This window comes from Chiloscyllium punctatum, chromosome 21 (assembly GCF_047496795.1).
Source record: "Chiloscyllium punctatum isolate Juve2018m chromosome 21, sChiPun1.3, whole genome shotgun sequence".
NCBI classification, from domain to species: domain Eukaryota; kingdom Metazoa; phylum Chordata; class Chondrichthyes; order Orectolobiformes; family Hemiscylliidae; genus Chiloscyllium; species Chiloscyllium punctatum.
The window spans coordinates 4,620,542-4,640,496 of NC_092759.1; the positions used below are offsets into that span (position 1 = coordinate 4,620,542).

General features: G+C 45.6%; 1 protein-coding gene across 1 annotated transcript in view; it reads left to right on the plus strand.

Annotated features, from left to right (window-relative positions):
- The window catches only part of LOC140492538 (multifunctional procollagen lysine hydroxylase and glycosyltransferase LH3-like), a 79,535-nt gene that overhangs the window by 54,992 nt on the left and 4,588 nt on the right, over positions 1 to 19,955 (plus strand). Inside the window, exons 12-18 of the mRNA XM_072591477.1 lie at positions 394 to 519; positions 6,487 to 6,628; positions 8,484 to 8,597; positions 9,616 to 9,681; positions 13,813 to 13,917; positions 18,016 to 18,162; positions 19,525 to 19,650. Coding sequence (XP_072447578.1) covers positions 394 to 519; positions 6,487 to 6,628; positions 8,484 to 8,597; positions 9,616 to 9,681; positions 13,813 to 13,917; positions 18,016 to 18,162; positions 19,525 to 19,650 — 826 coding nt within the window. The remainder of the gene's footprint in view (positions 1 to 393; positions 520 to 6,486; positions 6,629 to 8,483; positions 8,598 to 9,615; positions 9,682 to 13,812; positions 13,918 to 18,015; positions 18,163 to 19,524; positions 19,651 to 19,955) is intronic.

Here is a 19,955-nt window from a genome sequence, read left to right on the forward strand (position 1 = left end):
CTGGAAGTCCATGACTGCACAAGACCTCTGCCTGTCATGTGCGTCAAGACAGTAATTGAATCCCACTATGGAGGCCAGTGAAGAAGAAGGTCATTAAGTCCATTGCAAACAACATAAGTAAACAGCAAGTAAATAATATATTAACATTGTGGCTACAAGAGCAGGTCAGAGGCTGGGCTGCTGTTTGAAATAATGACCTTTGCGTTTATCTGAGAGGACACTTGGCTTAAGGTCTCAACCAAAGGATGGTCCCTGTGATGGTGCAGAGTTCCGGAGTGAAGGCTTGAACCTGTGACCATCTGACACTTGAATCCTGAGGCAGGTTACATGGTCTGGTGGCCCTCACAGTTGCTGCTCTCGTGTTTACCCATTGGCCTGTCTCTCTTCCCCCAGGTTTGTGATTGCGCCAATGGTCAGTCGTCATGGCAAGCTGTGGTCCAACTTCTGGGGCGCAGTAAATGCTGATGGTTACTACAGCCGCTCAGAGGACTACATCGAAATCGTGCAGTTGAAGAGAGTGTGAGTAATTGGGCTGACAAAATGAATTTGTGATTTGTTCCATTGTAAACTAGTTGAACTCTGTCTCCAAGTAAGGTTTAATAACAACAAACATTGGTGCACAGAACTGTAAGCAGGGTCGATGGAAGCACTTTGTTACAAAGAGATATTAATAAATTGAATGGACAGGCATAATTCCACTTTGGGCACCTAAAGGTAGCTTTAAACAGGCACTTGCTAAATGGCAGAAAGCTATGAGGGTGGATTGAAATGATTAAAGATAAGAGGATGCTCAAATGGGGCTCAGATTCCAGAACGGACAGATTGGGTCAAATGCCCTTTTTCTATGCTGTGCATTCAATGTAATTACAAAGTAGGCAGCTCAGGTAACGTTAATCACGCTGGTTGTTTTGGGGATATCAAAAGATTTTCACATTCTTTGAGTGTGCAGTTATCTGATTCATCTGGTAGCTTCTGCGTGGTATATACACAAGTGCATGCATGTCACATCTGGGCAGTCCTGCTACTGAGAGTGACTGGGGATTCACTTTATGCACGGAATTATTCTCCTAACTATCCACCGTTGACTATAACTTGCTGGAGGAATCAGCCTGTTTTTACTGGGAAAAGTTGCTGTAGTTTTTGTCGCAAACACATTCTTTGCAAATACAACGGCTCCTCAATTTACGAATGTCCAACTTATGAACACTTGTACTTAAGACCCCGTCCTGATGTGTAATATTAAAGATCCAACTCGTGAATGGACTCAAACCAGATTCCATTGGAGGCCTGGACAGTTTTCAGCACTTTTGATGTACTGTGATGTTTAAGTAGGCTTTGTTTGCTCCCTTTACTATGCTGTTTAAATAGACTGTGCAGACTGTTATAATGTCAACTTTAATTAAACTATGTAGACTGTTTGCTGAAGATATCCAGGAAAGCTATTTACATTTTCCAACAGTACAGACTGTTGGGGACTTTGATTGACAGACCATATGTGTTAGCTCATCGTTAGCCCAGGGCTTGATTGAAACGATAGTGAAAAGGAGGGATTGAAAGAGAGGTGGACAGAGATGGTGGCATGGGGAAGGATCGAGGTCGATCGAAGGGATGGAAAGACGGATTGAGGGAGATGAAGGGAAAGGAAGGATTGTAGAAGTCGGAGGAAAGAGGTTTTGAGGGAGATAGAGGAAGGCATTGAAGAAAATTGAAGATTTCAGGAAGAAATTAGGAAGGAGAGAGAGATTGAGGAAGATAGAGAAGGAGCTGTGTAATCTAAGATGGAAGACGGGAAAAATTTCTGGCTGTAACAGCTGTTCCTTTTTTGAGGTATTTTAGGTGTTGGAGGTGAATTCCAGGAGCAGCAATTCCTGTTTTATATGCTGTTGCATTGTTTTGGAACTTTGGAAAAAAAAAAGAGTCAAAACAACAGCAGTTTTAAAAGGGAGAAGTACAGACAAAGCAAGCACATGGTGAGGTCAGTGCAGGAGAGAAAGAGAGAGAGAGAGAGAGAGAAAACCTGCACAGTTAACTGTCTTTGCTGTTAGAATTCATGTATCGCTGGACATCGGAGTGCTTCTGGGAAAATTAACAAACAGTAAAATTCACAACTAATCTTGGAGGAACCCTTTGGGCGAAGTGCACAGCACAGAATCAGATAAGTTAATTGTTGTTTTAAGTCTGCCCAACAGAAAGGCTGCAGTAGTGAGTAGGGTGGGTTCTTTCTTGATTATATGTTTTTGGAGATAAGTCTCTTGATTAAACTTAAAATATAAGCCGTAACTATTAATCTGACCTGGGGCAGTGTTTGTAGAGGAATAAGACGGTGTTATTTTCTGGGTCTGTAGATTGTGAAGGAGCAAAAATGGCCTTTGCAGTGATATGTACTTCTTGTCAGATGTGGGAGTTTAAAGAGAGTTTAAGGATTACTGCAGATTATATCTGCCATAAATGCTGTTGGATGCAAATCTTATCAGATTGAGTGGATCGGTTGGAGAGACAGTTAGAAGTGATGAGGAATTTGCAACAGCAACAGTATGTGATGGATGGCAGTTATAGGAAGGGGGGGGGGAAGTCTCAGATACAGTCACATAGATGGGTTAACTCCAGGAAGGGTGAGAGAGGTAGGCAGCTAGTGCAGGAGTCTTTTGTGGATATACCCATTTCAAACAGGTATGCTGTTTTGGAAAATGTAGGAGGTGATGGATTCTCAGGGGAAATGTAACACACACAGCCAAGTTTCTGGTATTGAGACTGGCTCTCTTGCAATGAAGGGTACGTCGGCTTCCAAGAGATCAATTGTGGTAGGGGATTCTGTAGTCAGAGGTACAGACAGATGTTTCTGTGGCCGGCAGAGAAAAAGCAGAATGGTGTGTTGCTTCTCTGGTGCCAGGATCAAGGATGTCTCAGAGAGGGTGCAGAATGTTCTCACGGGGGAGAGGGGCCAGCAGGAGGCCCCCATTGGAAGCAACGACATTGGAAGGGAAAAGGTTGAGACTCTGAAGGGAGATTACAGAGAGTTAGGTAGAATTTTAAAAAGGAGGTCCTCAAGAGTAGTAATATCTGGATTACTCCCAGTGCTACAAGCTAGTGAGGGCAGGAATAGGAGGATAGAGCAGATGAATGCATGGCTGAGGAGCTGGTGTATGGGAGAAGGATTCACATTTTTGGATCATTGGAATCTCTTTTGGGGTAGAAGTGACCTGTACAAGAAGGACAGATTGCACCTAAATTGGAAGGGGACTAATATACTGGCAGGGAGATTTGCTAGAACTGCTTGGGAGGATTTAAACTAGTAAGGTGGGGGGGTGGGGGTGGGGGGTGGGTGGGACCCAGGGAGAGAGTGAGGAAAGAGATCGATCTGAGACGGGTACAGCTGAGAACAGAAGTGAGTCAAACAGTCAGGGCAGACAGGGACAAGGTAGGACTAATAAATTAAACTGCATTTATTTCAATGCAAGGGGCCGAACAGGGAAGGCAGATGAACTCAGGGCATGGTTAGGAACATGGGACTGGGATATCATAGCAATTACGGAAACATGGCTCAGGGATGGGCAGGACTGGCAGCTTAATGTTCCAGGATACAAATGCTACAGGAAGGATAGAAAGGGAGGCAAGAGAGGAGGGGGAGTGGCATTTCTGATAAGGGATAGCATTACAGCTGTACTGAGAGAGGATATTCCCGGAAATACATTCAGGGAAGTTATTTGGGTGGAACTGAGACATAAGAAAGGGATGATCACCTTATTGGGATTGTATTATAGACCCCCCCCAATAGTCAGAGGGAAATTGAGAAACAAACTTGTAAGGAGATCTCAGCTATCTGTAAGAATAATAGGGTGGTTATGGTAGGGGCTTTTAACTTTCCAAACATCGACTGGGACTGTAATAGTGTTAAAGGTTTAGATGGAGAGGAATGTGTTAAGTGTGTACAAGACAATTTTCTGATTCAGTATGTGGATGTACCTACTAGAGAAGGTGCAAAACTTGACCTACTCTTGGGAAAAAAGGCAGGGCAGGTGACTGAGGTGTCAGTGGGGGAGCACTTTGGGGCCAGCGACCATAATTCTATTAGTTTTAAAATAGTGATGGAAAAGGATAGACCAGATCTAAAAGTTGAAGTTCTAAATTGGAAAAAGGCCAATTTTGACGGTATTAGGCAAGAACTTTTGAAAGCTGATTGGAGGCAGATGTCCACAGGTAAAGGGACGGCTAGAAAATGGGAAGCCTTCAGAAATGAGATAACAAGAATCCAGAGAAAGTATATTCCTGTCAGGGTGAAAGGGAAGGCTGGTAGGTATAGGGAATGCTGGATGACTAAAGAAATTGAGGGTTTGGTTAAGAAAAAGAAGGAAGCATATGTCAGGTATAGACAGGATAGATCGAGTGAATCCTTAGAAGAGTATAAAGGAAGTAGGAGTATACTTAAGAGGGAAATCAGGAGGGCAAAACGGGGACATGAGATAGCTTTGGCAAATAGAATTAAGGAGAATCCAAAGGGTTTTTACAACTAAAGGACAAAAGGGTAACTAGGGAGAGAATAGAGCCCCTCAAAGATCAGTAAGGCAGCCTTTGTGTGGAGCCACAGAAAATGGGGGAGATACTAAATGAATATTTTGCATCAGTATTTACTGTGGAAAAGGATATGGAAGATATAGACTGTAGGGAAATAGATGGTGACATCTTGCAAAATGTCCAGATTACAGAGGAGGAAGTGCTGGATGTCTTGAAACGGTTAAAGGTGGATAAATCCCCAGGACCTGATCAGGTGTACCCGAGAACTCTGTGGGAAGCTAGAGAAGTGATTGCTGGGCCTCTTACTGAGATATTTGTATCATCGATAGTCACAGGTGAGGTGCTGGAGGACTGGAGGTTGGCAAATGTGGTGTCACTGTTTAGGAAGGGTTGTAAGGACAAGCCAGGGAACTATACACTGGTGAGCCTGACCTCGGTGGTGGGCAAGTTGTTGGAGGGAATCCTGAGGGACAGGATGTACATGTATTTGGAAAGGCAAGGACTGATTAGGGATAGTCAACATGGCTTTGTGTGTGGGAAATCATGTCTCACAAACTTGATTGAGTTTTTTGAGGAAGTAACAAAGAGGATTGATGAGGGTAGAGCGGGAGACGTGATCTATATGGACTTCAGTAAGGCGTTCGACAAGGTTCCCCATGGGAGACTGATTAGCAAGGTTAGATCTCATGGAATACAGGGAGAACTAGCCATTTGGATACAGAACTGGCTCAAAGGTAGAAGACAGAGGGTGGTGGTGGAGGGTTGTTTTTCAGACTGGAGGCCTGTGACCAGTGGAGTGCCACAAGGATCGGTGCTGGGTCCTCTACTTGTTGTCATTTACATAAATGATTTGGATGCGAGCATAAGAGGTACAGTTAGTAAGTTTGCAGATGACACCAAAGTTGGAGGCGTAGTGGACAGCGAAGAGGGTTACCTCAGATTACAACAGGATCTGGACTAGATGGGCCAATGGGCTGAGAAGTGGCAGATGGAGTTTAATTCAGATAAATGCAAGGTGCTGCGTTTTGGGAAAGCAAATCTTAGCAGGACTTATACACTTAATGGTAAGGTCCTGGGGAGTGTTGCTGAACAAAGAGACCTTGGAGTGCAGGTTCATAGCTCCTTGAAAGTGGAGTCACAGGTAGATAGGATAGTGGAGAATGCGTTTGGTATGCTTTCCTTTATTGGTCAGAGTATTGAGTATGGGAGTTGGGAGGTCATGTTGCGGCTGTACAGGACATTGGTTAGGCCACTGTTGGAATATTGCGTACAATTCTGATCTCCTTCCTATCGGAAAGATGTTGTGAAACGTGAAAGGGTTCAGAAAAGATTTACAAGGAAGTTGCCAGGGTTGGAGGATCTGAGCTAGGGGGAGAGGCTGATTAGGCTGGGCTGTTTTCCTTGGAGCATTGGAGGCTGAGGGGTGACCTTATAGAGGTTTACAAAATTATGAGGGGCATGGATAGGATAAATAGACAAAGTCTTTTCCCTGGGTCGGGGAGTCCAGAACTAGAGGGCATAGGTTTAGGGTGAGAGGGGAAAGATATAAAAGAAACCTAAGGGGCAACCTTTTCACGCAGAGGGTGGTACGTGTATGGAATGAGCTGCCAGAGGAAGTGGTGGAGGCTGGTATAATTACAACATTTAAGAGGCATTTGGATGGGTATATGAATAGGAAGGGTTCGGAGGGATATGGACCGGGTGCTGGCAGGTGGGACTAGATTGGGTTGGGATATCTGGTCGGCGTGGACGGGTTGAACTGAAGTGTCTGTTTCCATGCTGTACATCTCTATGACTCAATGACTATGAGAAGGAGGGATTGAGATGGAGATATTGAAGGAATTAGTGGATGGGAGGGATTAAGTGAAATGGAGAGATTGGGGGAGATGGGGCGAACATGGATCTTTTTGGACAGTTCTGCCCAGCATTTCGCCTAATGATTTCTGTGGTGGCTATTTTTCTCCCCTCCCACAGTGGTATCTGGAATGTTCCGTACATCTCGCAGGCTTACTTGATCAAAGGGGAGGTTCTGCGCAATGAACTGAGGCAGAAGAATGTATTTACACAGGACGAACTAGATCCTGATATGATCTTCTGCAAGAATCTCCGGAGAAAGGTAAAGAAGCAGAGAAAGACAGCATGGAGGATGGGAAAGAAGGGCGGTAGGGGAGACCTGAGGTGGCTGAGGGAAAGAAAAGAAACACTGAGTATGGAATGGGACAGATATAAAGAGACTTTCAAGAGACAGAGATAAACATGTTCTGAGAGTGTCAAAGACACACACACACACACACACACACACACACACACACACACACACACACACACACACACACACACACACACACACACACACACCACACACACCACACACAGACACACACACACACACACCACGCACACAGACACACAGACACACACACCACAGACACACAGACACCACACACACACAGACACACACAGACACACACACACACCACACACACACAGACACACACAGACACACAGACACACACAGACACAGACACAGACACACACACACACAGAGACACACACACACACACCACACACACACAGACACACACACACACACACACACAGACACCACACAGACACCACACAGACACCACACACACACAGACACACACAGACACACACGCACACACACACAGACACACACGCACACACACAGAGACACACACACACACACACAGAGACACACACACACACACACACAGACACACACACACACAGACACAGACACACACACAGACACACACACAGACACACAGACACACACAGACACACAGACACACAGACACACAGACACACACACACCACACACACACAAACACACACACACCACACACACACCACACACACACCACACACACACCACACCACACACACACAGACACAGACACACACACACACAGACACAGACACACACACACACACACACACACACACAGACACAGACACACACACACCACACACACACCACACACACACCACACACACACCACACCACACACACACAGACACACACACACACACACACACACAGACACAGACACAGACACACACACACACACAGACACAGACACACACAGACACACACAGACACACACCACACACACACCACACACACACCACACACACACCACACACACACCACACACACACACAGACACACACACCAGACACACACACAGACACACACACACCTCACACAGACACACACACAGACACACACACAGACACACACACAGACACACACACAGACACACACACAGACACACACACAGACACACACACACCTCACACACACACCTCACACACACACCTCACACACACACCTCACACACACACCTCACACACACACCTCACACACACACCTCACACACACACCTCACACACACACCTCACACACACACCTCACACACACAGATCACACACACAGATCACACACACAGATCACACACACAGATCACACACACAGATCACACACAGATCACACACAGACCACACACACACCCCACACACACCCCACACACACCCCACACACACCCCACACACACCCCACACACACCCCACACACACCCCACACACACCCCACACACACCCCACACACACCCCACACACACACACACAAGACCGAACACATGATTTAAGAGAGAGCGGATCACACACACAGACAAGGAGCAGAGATATTGACGGCGAGAGAACTTTGTGTGTGTCTGGAATAAAGTGAGAGACACTGATGGGGAGATAGAAGAAGATGACAGGGTGGGTGAGAGAAACAAGGGGAGAAATAAACATGCAGAATCCAATCGTTGGGGTATGTGGTGCACTCGGGCCTGATCCCTGTGAGTATGGTCAGCTGATGTTTGGTGACAGGTTGTCTATTGACACAGTATTTCTAGGATTAAGTTTGATATTCACTGACTGGCTCTTGCTCTGGTTTTCAGACACTCTTCATGTATGTGACGAATCTCGATGACTTTGGTCACCTCCTGTCACTCTCCAATTATAACACCAGTCACCTTCACAATGATCTGTGGCAAATCTTCACCAATCCAGAAGTGAGTGTGGGCATACAGCCTCCAGCTGCCTTCTCTCTTCCTCCAACTCCTGTCATATCTTCTGTCTTTGTCACATGCTCAGTCCCTCTCTTTCTGTCCATCTCTTTCACACACACAGTTTGTCTCACTTTCCACCCCTTCACAGCTTCTCTTCCTTCCTCCCAAACATTCTTTCTCTCACACCCTCCTCTCTCATACACCAGACACTCTGTTTCTCACTTATTGTTCGCTCTGTTATTCTCTTAAATCTTAGACCTTTGCACACTTTCATACGCATCCCTCTCTCTCTCTCTCTCTCTTTCCTCTTTCGCCTACTTCTTCCAACCCATTGTTGCCCAGTCTTTCACTGGGATTAATACAAGGCTAAGGGGAGACAACAGGACAGTGGGATTGTTAGGGATTGATACAGAGCTATGGGAAGAGATTGGGGGAGTGAAATTAGTTTGGGATTGACACAGAGCTGTGGGAAGAGATTGGGGGAGTGAGATTAGTTTGGGATTGACACAGAGCTGTGGGAAGAGATTGGGGGAGTGAGATTAGTTTGGGATTGACACAGAGCTTTGGGAGGAGATTGGGGGAGAGATTAGTTTGGGATTGATACAGAGCTATGGGGAAAGAGCAGGGTTGTAGATTATTTTGGGATTGATACAAGACTATGGGGAGAGAGTGGGGAAAGAGATTAGTGGATTAATACAGACCTACAGTGAGAGAGCAGGGCATTGGATTAGTTTGGGATTTGTGCAGGGCTATGGAGATACAATGGGGCAGTGTGATTAGTTTGAGATTCATGTAGGGCTATGGGAGACAATGGGACAAAGAATTAGTTTGGGATCAATACCAGGTTATTGGGAGAAAATCGATCCCAAAACTAGCATGCTGTTTGACACAGTGCTGTAGTGACTGGGAGAAGCAGTGGGATTAATTCAATATGCTGTGGTTGTGGGGTAATGTGCACATCTTTGAATTAATTCCTAACGACGGTACTTTCATATTCTGAACCCTTTGTCTTTATGAACAGGATTGGAAAGAGAAATATATTCATGAGAATTACTCCCGGATTTTCAGTGAGAATCTCGTGCAGCAGGTAAGCACTGAAGATTTGACAGAATCTTTCTCCTTAGATTCCCAGGAGCAGTGAAATTACCATTCCTTTACTTCTCAGTACCAGTAAATGTTTTCCCTTGGGGATTTAATTTCCGTCCTAGATTCATTCAGTCTCCTGAGCATTTCCAACGTGCCATCGATTTCAGCAAGAATCCTGGCAGGAATTCCGGGACAGTGAATGGAGAACTTTGCATCCCTCGTCTGCCTTTCCCAGGGTCCAGGGCTCTCGGGCTGTGAGCCGGGCCGATGCTCCCAGTGCTGCACTGAGGGAACATGTCACTGTTAGAAATGCTGTCTTGCAGATGAACTTCTAAACCAAGCTCTCTCAGGCGGGCGTAAAAGATCCCATGGACATTATTGCAAAATAAGCAGCTAAAGTTACCCTTGGTGTTAGATTAGATTAGATTCCCTACAGCGTGGAAACAGGCCCATTGACCCAACAAGTCCACACCGACCCTCCGAAGAGTAAGCCACCCCCCCTCTGACTAATGCACCTAACACTATGGACAATTTAGCACGGCCAATTGACCTGACCTGAACATCTTTGGACTGTGGGAGGAAACCGGAGCACCCAGAGGAAACCCACGCAGACACGGGGAGAATGTGCAAACTCCACACAGTCAGTCACCCAAGGCTGGAATCGAACCTGGGACCCTGGCGCTGTGAGGCAGCAGTGCTAACCACTAAGCCACTGGCCAACATTTACTCCTCAACATCACAAACACAGCTGATCTGGTTCCAGCATGTTCATTGTCATGTGCACTGCTTCTTTCTTGCTGTCTCTAACTCCTGTTGTCATGCTCGCCTTTTCTCTCTCTCTCTCTCTCTCTCTCTTTTTCTCTGACTTCCCTCTTACAAGCTCCCCTTCACTCCCTCCATTGCCCTTCCGATGACATGAGCACAGCCTTTGTGCTTGTCCGACACGTTTATGGGCCTCCTCACCTTGGTGAAGGAAGCGTTCTAGTCGCAGGAAGAGAGAGGAAAGGTATGGTTGTGGGGGACAGTGCAATCAAGCGACAGAGACTGTTCCCTTCAGCAAAGAGTCTCGGAGGCTGTGTCGCCCGCCTGGTGCCAGGATTCTGGGCATCTCCCAGGCCTGGACAGGAATTTTCAGTGGGTGGAGGAGGATCCAGTCATTGTGGTCCATGTAAGATAACACTGACATTAGCAGGACAAAGAAGGGGGATTTGAATAGTCAAGTATTGAGAGGTGATAAATATAGGACAGATGTCGGAGGTAAGTGTCTTTACTCCGAGAGCACTAGGGGTGTAGAATGTGCTGCCTGCAACAGTAGTAGACCCGCAAACTTTAAGGGCATCTAAATGATCATTGGATAAACGTATGGATGATAATGAAATAGTGTAGGATCGGTAGGCTTCAGATTGGTTCCACAGGTTGGCGCAACATCTTAGGGCCAAAGGATCTGTACTGTGCTGGAATGTTCTATATGGGGCTGGGTGCCAATTAAGAAACAAGGACATGTATATTACCAGAGCCATGTGCAAATTGGCATCAGGTAAATCAGATTAGAGAGATGGATGTGTGACTGAGAGACTGGTGTGTGGAGAAGTGATTCCAGTTCACTGGGCACTTGGGAAAGTGGGATCTGTACCACGGGCCAGTCTCCACCTGAACTCTACTGGGGCCAGGTAACTTGGGAGGTAAGAGGATTTTAAACAAACAAAAAGTAGGACAAGAGATCACCTTGGAAAGATGTGGTAAATCAAGAAATACAGCCAAGGTTAATACAGGAAATGATAAACAGACTGAGCAAAAAAGGCGCTCACAACTTCAATGCATTATCTGGGCCAACATGGCACCTATTGTTAAAGTTCATTGGAGAATGTAACTTTAAGACTGCTCTGGAATTTACATATGAAAGAACTGAAACCAACATGCCCATTCCAAAAGATGAGAGACTTAAACAATCCAGGTTTTTCTCAGTATATAATTTCAGTTACACCAAACTTTTGCTATAAATTCTGGGTCCTATGATCTTATACTCCACAACCACCAGATAAAGGAGCAGCACACAGAAAGCGAGTGCTTCCAAGTAAAACCTGTTGGACTCTAACTTGCTGCTGTTGATTTTTAACTGTTAGACTATAACCTGGTGTTGTGTGAGTTTTAACTGTTGGTCTATAACCTAGTGTTGTGTGATTTTTAACTGTTAGACTATAACCTGGTGTTGTGTGATTTTTAACTGTTAGACAATAACCTGGTGTTGGGTGATTTTTAACTGTTAGACTATAACCTGGTGTTGTGTGAGTTTTAACTGTTGGTCTATAACCTGGTGTCGTGTGATTTTTAACTGTTGGACAATAACCTGGTGTTGTGTGATTTTTAACTGTTGGTCTATAACCTGGTGTTGTGTGAGTTTTAACTGTTGGACAATAACCTGGTGTTGTGTGATTTTTAACTGTTGGACTATAACCTGGTGTTGTGTGATTTTTAACTGTTGGGCAATAACCTGGTGTTGTGTGAGTTTTAACTGTTGGTCTATAACCTGGTGTTGTGTGAGTTTTAACTGTTGGTCTATAACCTGGTGTTGTGTGATTTTTAACTGTTGGGCAATAACCTGGTGGTGTGTGATTTTTAACTGTTGGTCTATAACCTGGTGTTGTGTGAGTTTTAACTGTTGGTCTATAACCTGGTGTTGTGTGAGTTTTAACTGTTGGTCTATAACCTGGTGTCGTGTGATTTTTAACTGTTGGTCTATAACCTGGTGTCGTGTGATTTTTAACTGTTGGTCTATAACCTGGTGTTGTGTGATTTTTAACTGTTGGTCTATAACCTGGTGTTGGGTGATTTTTTAACTGTTAGACTATAACCTGGTGTTGGGTGATTTTTAAGTTTTGCTCTATAACCTGGTGTGTGATTTTTAACTGCACATTCCAGTCCAACATTGACACCTCCAAATCATAACGTTTAGGGAACTTGTAAATCTCCCGCAAGTAATTTCTTGCCTTCATTGCTTCTCATCTCTACCCAAACAGTTTCCATCTCCTGGTTTCCAGAACCTAGTTCACCCCTCTCTAAAGTCTCAACATCATCTTTATTTAATTAATCACCTTTTCCTATCTAAGTGTCCTAAATGTCCAGTATCCTTCAATGTTCAGTTTCCAATTCATGTCATCCTTCAGCCATGTCTCTGCAATGGTCACCAGCTTATTGAATTCTAATTGTGCTCTTATTTCATCAGTTTTGTTTTGAAAGCTATGTGAGTCAGATACATTAGGGACATTTAAGCGACTCTTGGATAGACATATGGAAGTTAGTACAATGAAAGGTATGTAGATTAGTCTGAGCTTAGAGTAGGATAAAAGGCTGGCACAACATCAAGGGCCAAAGGGCCTGTACTGTGCTGTACTGTTCTACATTTTACGCTCAAATGCAGTCTTTAGCTTTGTCTTTAGCTTTGTCTTTTTATTCCTCCTATAAATTCCAGTGTTACCTGTTGGTTTATTCGTAGATGCATGTGGTCAGGGTCTGGTGATGGAGGAGGCCACACGACACCTGGAGGAAGAGCGCCTCATCTTCCACCTAGGAACCCTCCAACCACACGGGATGAATGTAGATTTCTCCAGCTTCCTCACTTCCCCTCCCCCCACCTTATCTCAGTCCCAACCCCCAGATTCAGCACCCCTCTTGACCTGCAATCTTCTTCCCGACCTCTCCGCCCCCACCCCCTCTCCGGCCTATCACCCTCACCCTCACCTCCTTCCACCTATCGTATTCCAAGTGTTCCCTCCCCCCTACCCTTCATTTCAGCCCGCTTGGCACACTAGCCTCATTCCTGAAGAAGGGCTTATGCCCGAAACGCCGATTCTCCTGCTCCTCGGATGCTGCCTGGCCTGCTGTGTTTTTCCAGCACCACATTTTTCAAATCATTGATCACTCCCTCAACTTTCCTGATACCTGATAGCAGCCCATCTGTAATCAACCATGCTGCATGTTTGGTCACACAGTTTGCCTGGCCCAGCTGAACAGTGTGATCCTAAGTAACTGTTTTAATTTGATATCCAGCTAATTCTGATTGGAGAATTAGCTGTTTTCTTCTGTGAACCTATTGCATTGCCATTAGCTGACTGAGTCTGTATTCCTTGCTCAGCCGTGTCCTGATGTCTACTGGTTCCCCATTCTCTCTGAACGAGCCTGTGATGAGTTGGTGCAAGAACTGGAGCATTATGGCCAGTGGTCTGGAGGAAAGCATGAGGTAAGAAGGGCGGATCAGAGCAACGCACAGATCCATCCTTGTTTCTATGGGAACAAGGTAAAATTAGATCAGTCTATTAGGTCTACTCCTGTTTCTAAGGCAACAGGGTCACACTAGGCCAATTCACTAGGCCCATGCTTGTTTCTAAGGCAACAGGATCACATTCGGCCAATCACTAGGCCCATGCTTGTTTCTAAGGCAACAGGATCACGTTCGGCCAATCTCTAGGCCCATGCTTGTTTCTAAGGCAACAGGATCACATTAAGCCAATCACTAGGCCCATGCTTGTTTCTAAGGCAACAGGGTGACACGAGGCCAACCCACTAGGGCCATTCCGTTAGAGAAGCAATGAGGTCACATCAGGTCAGTTCTTTGATGTCGATGTTAGTGATGGAGTGTGTAACCTTCAAGAACACTTGTGTCTGCTGTTTAGTTAAGATGAGCAAGGCCAGGGACTTTGCTCCCAAAAAGATTGCTGATCCTGGCCACAGGCCCCCCCACACAGCTAACCCTTCACTGTCGGTCAATGTGCCGCTAAGAGGAGTTAGGCGGCAACGCGAATGAATTGAGACCTTAGCTGAAAGGAAGTTGAATTGATCAATGCTGTCTTGAGATGGCTGATGAGCTGTACATCAGCCATCAGCTTGTTCATCTCACTGGCAGCCACGTTGCTGATATTGTCTCACTACTGCCTTGAGTCTTGGCCCACTGCCACAATCCTTGTCACATTGTGTTATACTGCACTTTATCCTGGGAAATAAGTCGCATTTGAGTTCTGGGAGACCTCAGTCTCTGCTGAACAGCAATTGGTTTCTTCAGCACCAAACGGATGGGGCGCAAACAGCAAAGTAATTTTATATTGTCCATACTTGGTGAAGAAATTTGAGCCAGGATAAAGTAACCCTGCTTTCTCAGCACCCCACCCTCTGCTTAACCATAAACGACCTCCAACACTGAGGCTCATTAGAAGGTGTAGAAGATGCAGTGCATCGGCTCCAAAAGCACATTCCAAATCCAGGACCTCTATCATCGAGAAGGACAAGGTAGCAGATGCATGGAAATGCCATGCAAGTTCCCTTCCAAATCACACACCATCCTGACTTGGAAATATATTGTCTCCGGATCAAAATCCTGGAACTCTCGCCCAAACTGCACTGGGTATTCCTATAGCACATGGACTGTGGTGGCTCAAGATGACGATGCAGCACCACCTTAAGGGCATTTTTTTTTTGAGGGCATCACTGGCTAGGTCAGCGTTTATTACCCATCCCTAATTGCCCAGAGGGCAGTTAAGAGTCAACTACTTGCTGTGGGTCTGGAGTCACATATAGGTCAGACCGGGCAAGGATGACCATTTCCTTCCCGAAAGGACATTAGCGAACCAGCTGGGTTTTTCCAACAATCGACAATATATTCGTGGTCGTCATTAGACTCTTAATTCCAAATTTTTATCACATGCAAATTCCATTATCTGCCATGGCGGGATTCGAACCTGGGTCCCCAGAACGTTACTTAGGTCTCTCGATTAACGATCCAGTGATAATGCCACTAGGCCACCGCTTCACCGAAATTAGGGATTGGCAATACCTAGCGATGTCCACATCCCAAAAATGAACCAAAAAAACCATCAAGGAGTAGAAATGGTGATTGTTGACTACTGTCATTTAGGGAATGGAAATCTTCCTTCCTTACCAGATCTACTTGCATGTGACTCCAGACCCATAATAGTGTGATTGACTCTTAATGGCCCCTGAACTGGCTGAACAAGCGACTGAAACCAAGGGCTAAAAGAGATGGGCAACAATATTGACGGGGCCGTGGATGGTACATTGTGAGATGCCTTTGAACCTTTGCTGCTCTTGTTGACTTCTGTTGCCATGCTCTATTTCATTACTTTGGCCATCAGTTTTCTGCTATGTTCACTGCTATGATAGAACAGTTAGCCAAGCCTGAGTGGATTGCGTTTGTTACGGACCAGTCCAAACCCCCTCAAAATACATTAAGAAGATAACCAGACCCTAACTCTTTCTTATTTTAAAGGCAAGTGCCAGGCGTTGCGTTCCGGATGCAAGTCAATTGATCAAACTACCAGTCTTGAAGCAAAGCACACTTTATTCATACGCTATGGTTAAAATATAATAACTTAATCCTACTGAAAAAGTTAACAGAATAACAGTTTATTTAACTGTTAAATAGTGACTGTTCTAATATAGTAATGTCCCATAAACATGCCCTTGGCAAAGGCAAATTCAGTAAAATACATTGTCTCGCGTGCAATTCTAGCAGCAGCAAGAGACGCTTTTACCTGGAACCGACAAAGAGGGAAGACAACTTCCACACCCTGCTTCAATACCCCAACGATTGCTACTGAGAAACTAAAACTAATAAACCTGGTTCTGTGGGCGCTTGACCCCACCCAGTCAGGCTGCTTCTATTAGAGTCACAGACATATACAGCACGGAAACAGACCCTTCGTTCCAACTTGTCCAGGCTGACCAGATCTCCTAACCTAATCTAACCATTTGCTAGCATCCGGCCCATATCCCTCGAACCCCTTTCTACTCATATATCCGTCCAGATGCCTTTTAAATGTTATAATTGTACCAGCCTCCATCACTTCCTCTGGCAGCTCATTCCACACACACCACCCTCTGCATGGAAAGTTGCCCCTTAGGTCCCTTTTAAATTTTCCTCTCTCACCCTGAAGCTATGCCCTCTAGTTCTGGACCCCCCCACCCCAGGGAAAAGACCTTGTGTATTCACCCTATCCATGCTCCTCATGATTTTATAAACCTCTATAAGGTCACCCCTCAGCCTCTGATGCTCCAGGGAAAACAGCCCCAGCCTGTTCAGCCTCTCCCTATAGCTCAAACCCTCCAACCCTGGCAACATCCTTGTAAATCTCTTCTGAACCCATTCAAGTTTCACAACATCCTTCTGATAGGAAGGAGACCAGAAGTGCACACTATATTCCAAAAGTGGCTTAACCAATGTCCTGTGTAGCCGCAACATGACCTCCCAACTCCTGTACTCAATACTCTGACCAATAAAGGAAAGCATACCAAATGCCTTCTTCACTATCCTATCTACCTACAACTCCACTTTCAGGAGCTATGAAATTGCACTCCAAGGTCTCTTTGTTCAGCAACACTCCTGAGGACCTTACCATTAAGTGTATAAGTCCTGCTAAGATTTACTTTCCCAAAATGCAGCACCTCGCATTTGTCTAAATTAACCTCCATCTGCCATTCCTCAGCCCATTGGCCCATCTAACCAAGATCCCATTGTACTCTGAAGTAATCATCTTCTCTGTCCACTGCACCTCCACTTTTGGTATCATCTGGAAACCTACTAACTATCCCTCTTATACTCACATGGGTTCCATCATTTTAAAAAAAATCCAAGGCTTCACAAGCTATTTACTTTATGGGCTTTGAAGCCGACACATTTGCACCTCTGTCTCAACCTTTCTTCAAAAAGAAACCAGGACCAAATACCCACCTAAAGCCAAAGTTTCGTCATCGATTATTGCCTCCAGATTAAAAAAAGTCAAGTGTTCAAGGCCTGCCTCAGAATTGTCAGCCTGTGATCTTACCTGGTTTCATTTCAGGCTGGAAATCTGCTGTCTTTACCCTGTCTGGCCTATGTGTGACTCCAGCCCTACAGTAGTGTGGTTGACTTCTCATTGTCCCCTGAGATCTCTGAGCAAATCATTCACTTAAGGGCAATATGGGATGGGCAATAAAAGCTGACTTTGACATCCACATCCCATGAAAGGATTTTTAAAAGTGCGAGGCCGGCATGCCTGCCTGGAATTAACCCTTGAGATGCTGTGCTACCTTCTACAACTGCTGCAGTTGCTTGGGTGTATGAGTACCTAGAGTGCTGTTAGGGATTATTACCCAGGGACATTGAAGGAACTGAGATGTATTTCAACATCAGAGTGGTGTGGGATTTGGAGGGCCCCCTGTTTCCCATGTTACTACAGTGACAACTTCAGAATTGTCTGTAAAGTGCTGAAGTCATGAACAGTGCTGCATAAATGCAAGTGCATCTTTCTCTCTGTAAGCGTCTTGCTGCGGTTATGGTTTCCCCCAGGATTTCCGGCTCAGCGGAGGTTACGAGAACGTCCCGACCGTTGACATTCACATGAAGCAGGTCGGCTTTGAGAGGGAATGGCTGAAGTTCCTGAGGAAGTACATTGCCCCGGTGACGGAGAAGTTATATCCTGGTTATTATACCAAGGTACACAGAAGGGGGCCTGGAACAGGGCGGTGTGAGAGGGACAGAGGAAGGGAGAGGAGACGTGCGGAGAAGAGGGCGGCACAGTGGTTAGCACTGCTGCCTCACAGCGCCAAGGACCCAGGTTCAATTCCAGCCTTGGGCGACTGCCTGTGTGGAGTTTGCATATTCTCCCAGCATCTGCGTAGGTTTCCTCCCACAATCCAAAGATGTGCAGATTAGGTGAATTGGCCGTGCTAAATTGCCCCATAGTGTTCAGTGCATTAGTCAGCGGGAAACTGGGTCTGGGTGGGTTACTCTTCGGAGGGTTGGTGTGGACTTGTTGGGCCGAAGGTCTTGTAGGGAATCTAATCTAATTTGGTGCCATCAATATAAGAAAGTTACTTGTAAATACATTAAGAAATTTACAGTCCATTTTAAAAAATACATTTAAGACACAGATGAGAATTTTTTTCATACACATGGTTATGAGTGTTTGGAACTCTTCCTCAAAAGGCCAAGTCCTTGCATGTTTCTAAGGCAGAGGGATAGATTAATGATAAGCCAGGGGTGAAATGACGATTATTGAGGCCAGGCAGGATAGATCTGCCGTGACCTGACTTGAAGCTTACTTGAGGGGCCTGCTTTTCTGTTGGCATATACCATCCTCATCCAGAGAGCAGTGAGTATGTGCACCTTGCTTCCACAGGGATTACATTAAAGGGTGATGTTGGGTAAACATGGAGTTTGGTGGTTGGGGGGGGGGGGTGGGGGGCGTGGGGGGGGAGGGGGGGGAGGTTTAGAGAAGAGAACAGAAGGGAATGGTGATGGGGTGAAAAGGAGAGGGTGTGGGAGGAGGCTTTTGTAGAGCAGAAACACTGGCACAGATCAAGCACAAAATGCTGAAGAAACTCAGCAGGTCAGACAGCATCTATGGGGAGAAAAACAGAGTTAATTTTTCAAAGTGATAAAGTTTCTAACCAAAGGATCATCAAGTGAAATGCTTGATTATAATATGTATTTCAAATTGTTTTGTTATTATAAATTTTATAATAGATAAGTAGCTAATTGGCATACAGTTGCCTTTTTTCATGGTCTCCCTTTTTGAGTAAAGGAGTTACATTGGCAGTTTTCCGATCCTCTGATTTGCCAGAATCTAAGGGTTCTTGGAAGATTACTGCTAGTGCATCTGGCGCCACATCCTTTAATATCCCAGGATACAACCCATCGTGTCCAGGGGATTTGTGTGCTGCGCTGTGCTGTGTCTGTGTTGGGACTGTTGGATGGGACACCTCCAGAGGGTTGAGGGTGTTGCTGACAGGACAGGGTCTGTCAGGATTGCACCCGTCCCTGTGTCTCTATCTCATTTCTAGATCTTTCTGACAGGCCGAGGCGGTGATGAATTTCATGGTTCGGTATCGTCCGGATGAGCAGCCGTCGCTCCGGCCTCATCACGATTCGTCAACGTTCACCATCAACATTGCCCTCAACACCAAGGGCGTTGACTATGAGGTGAGTAACTGCTGCAGACTGTCAGCTTCTTCCCTCTCGGGAGAAGATGCTTCCCCAGGCAGGGCCCAGTACAGGAATAGCTGTACCCCTTCACCCTTCCACTTGATTTCTCCTCACACCATCACTTAGTCCCTCCCTTCTCTCTTTTGATCAGAAACTACCTCACTCTCAGTTGATTCCCCCCTCATTTAATTCCCCCTCAAATGTTTACTCTCTCACTCGGTCCCTCCACCCCCCTCACTCGATTTCCCCCCTCACTTGATTACCCCCATTCAATTCCCCCCCACATGATTACTCTCTCACTC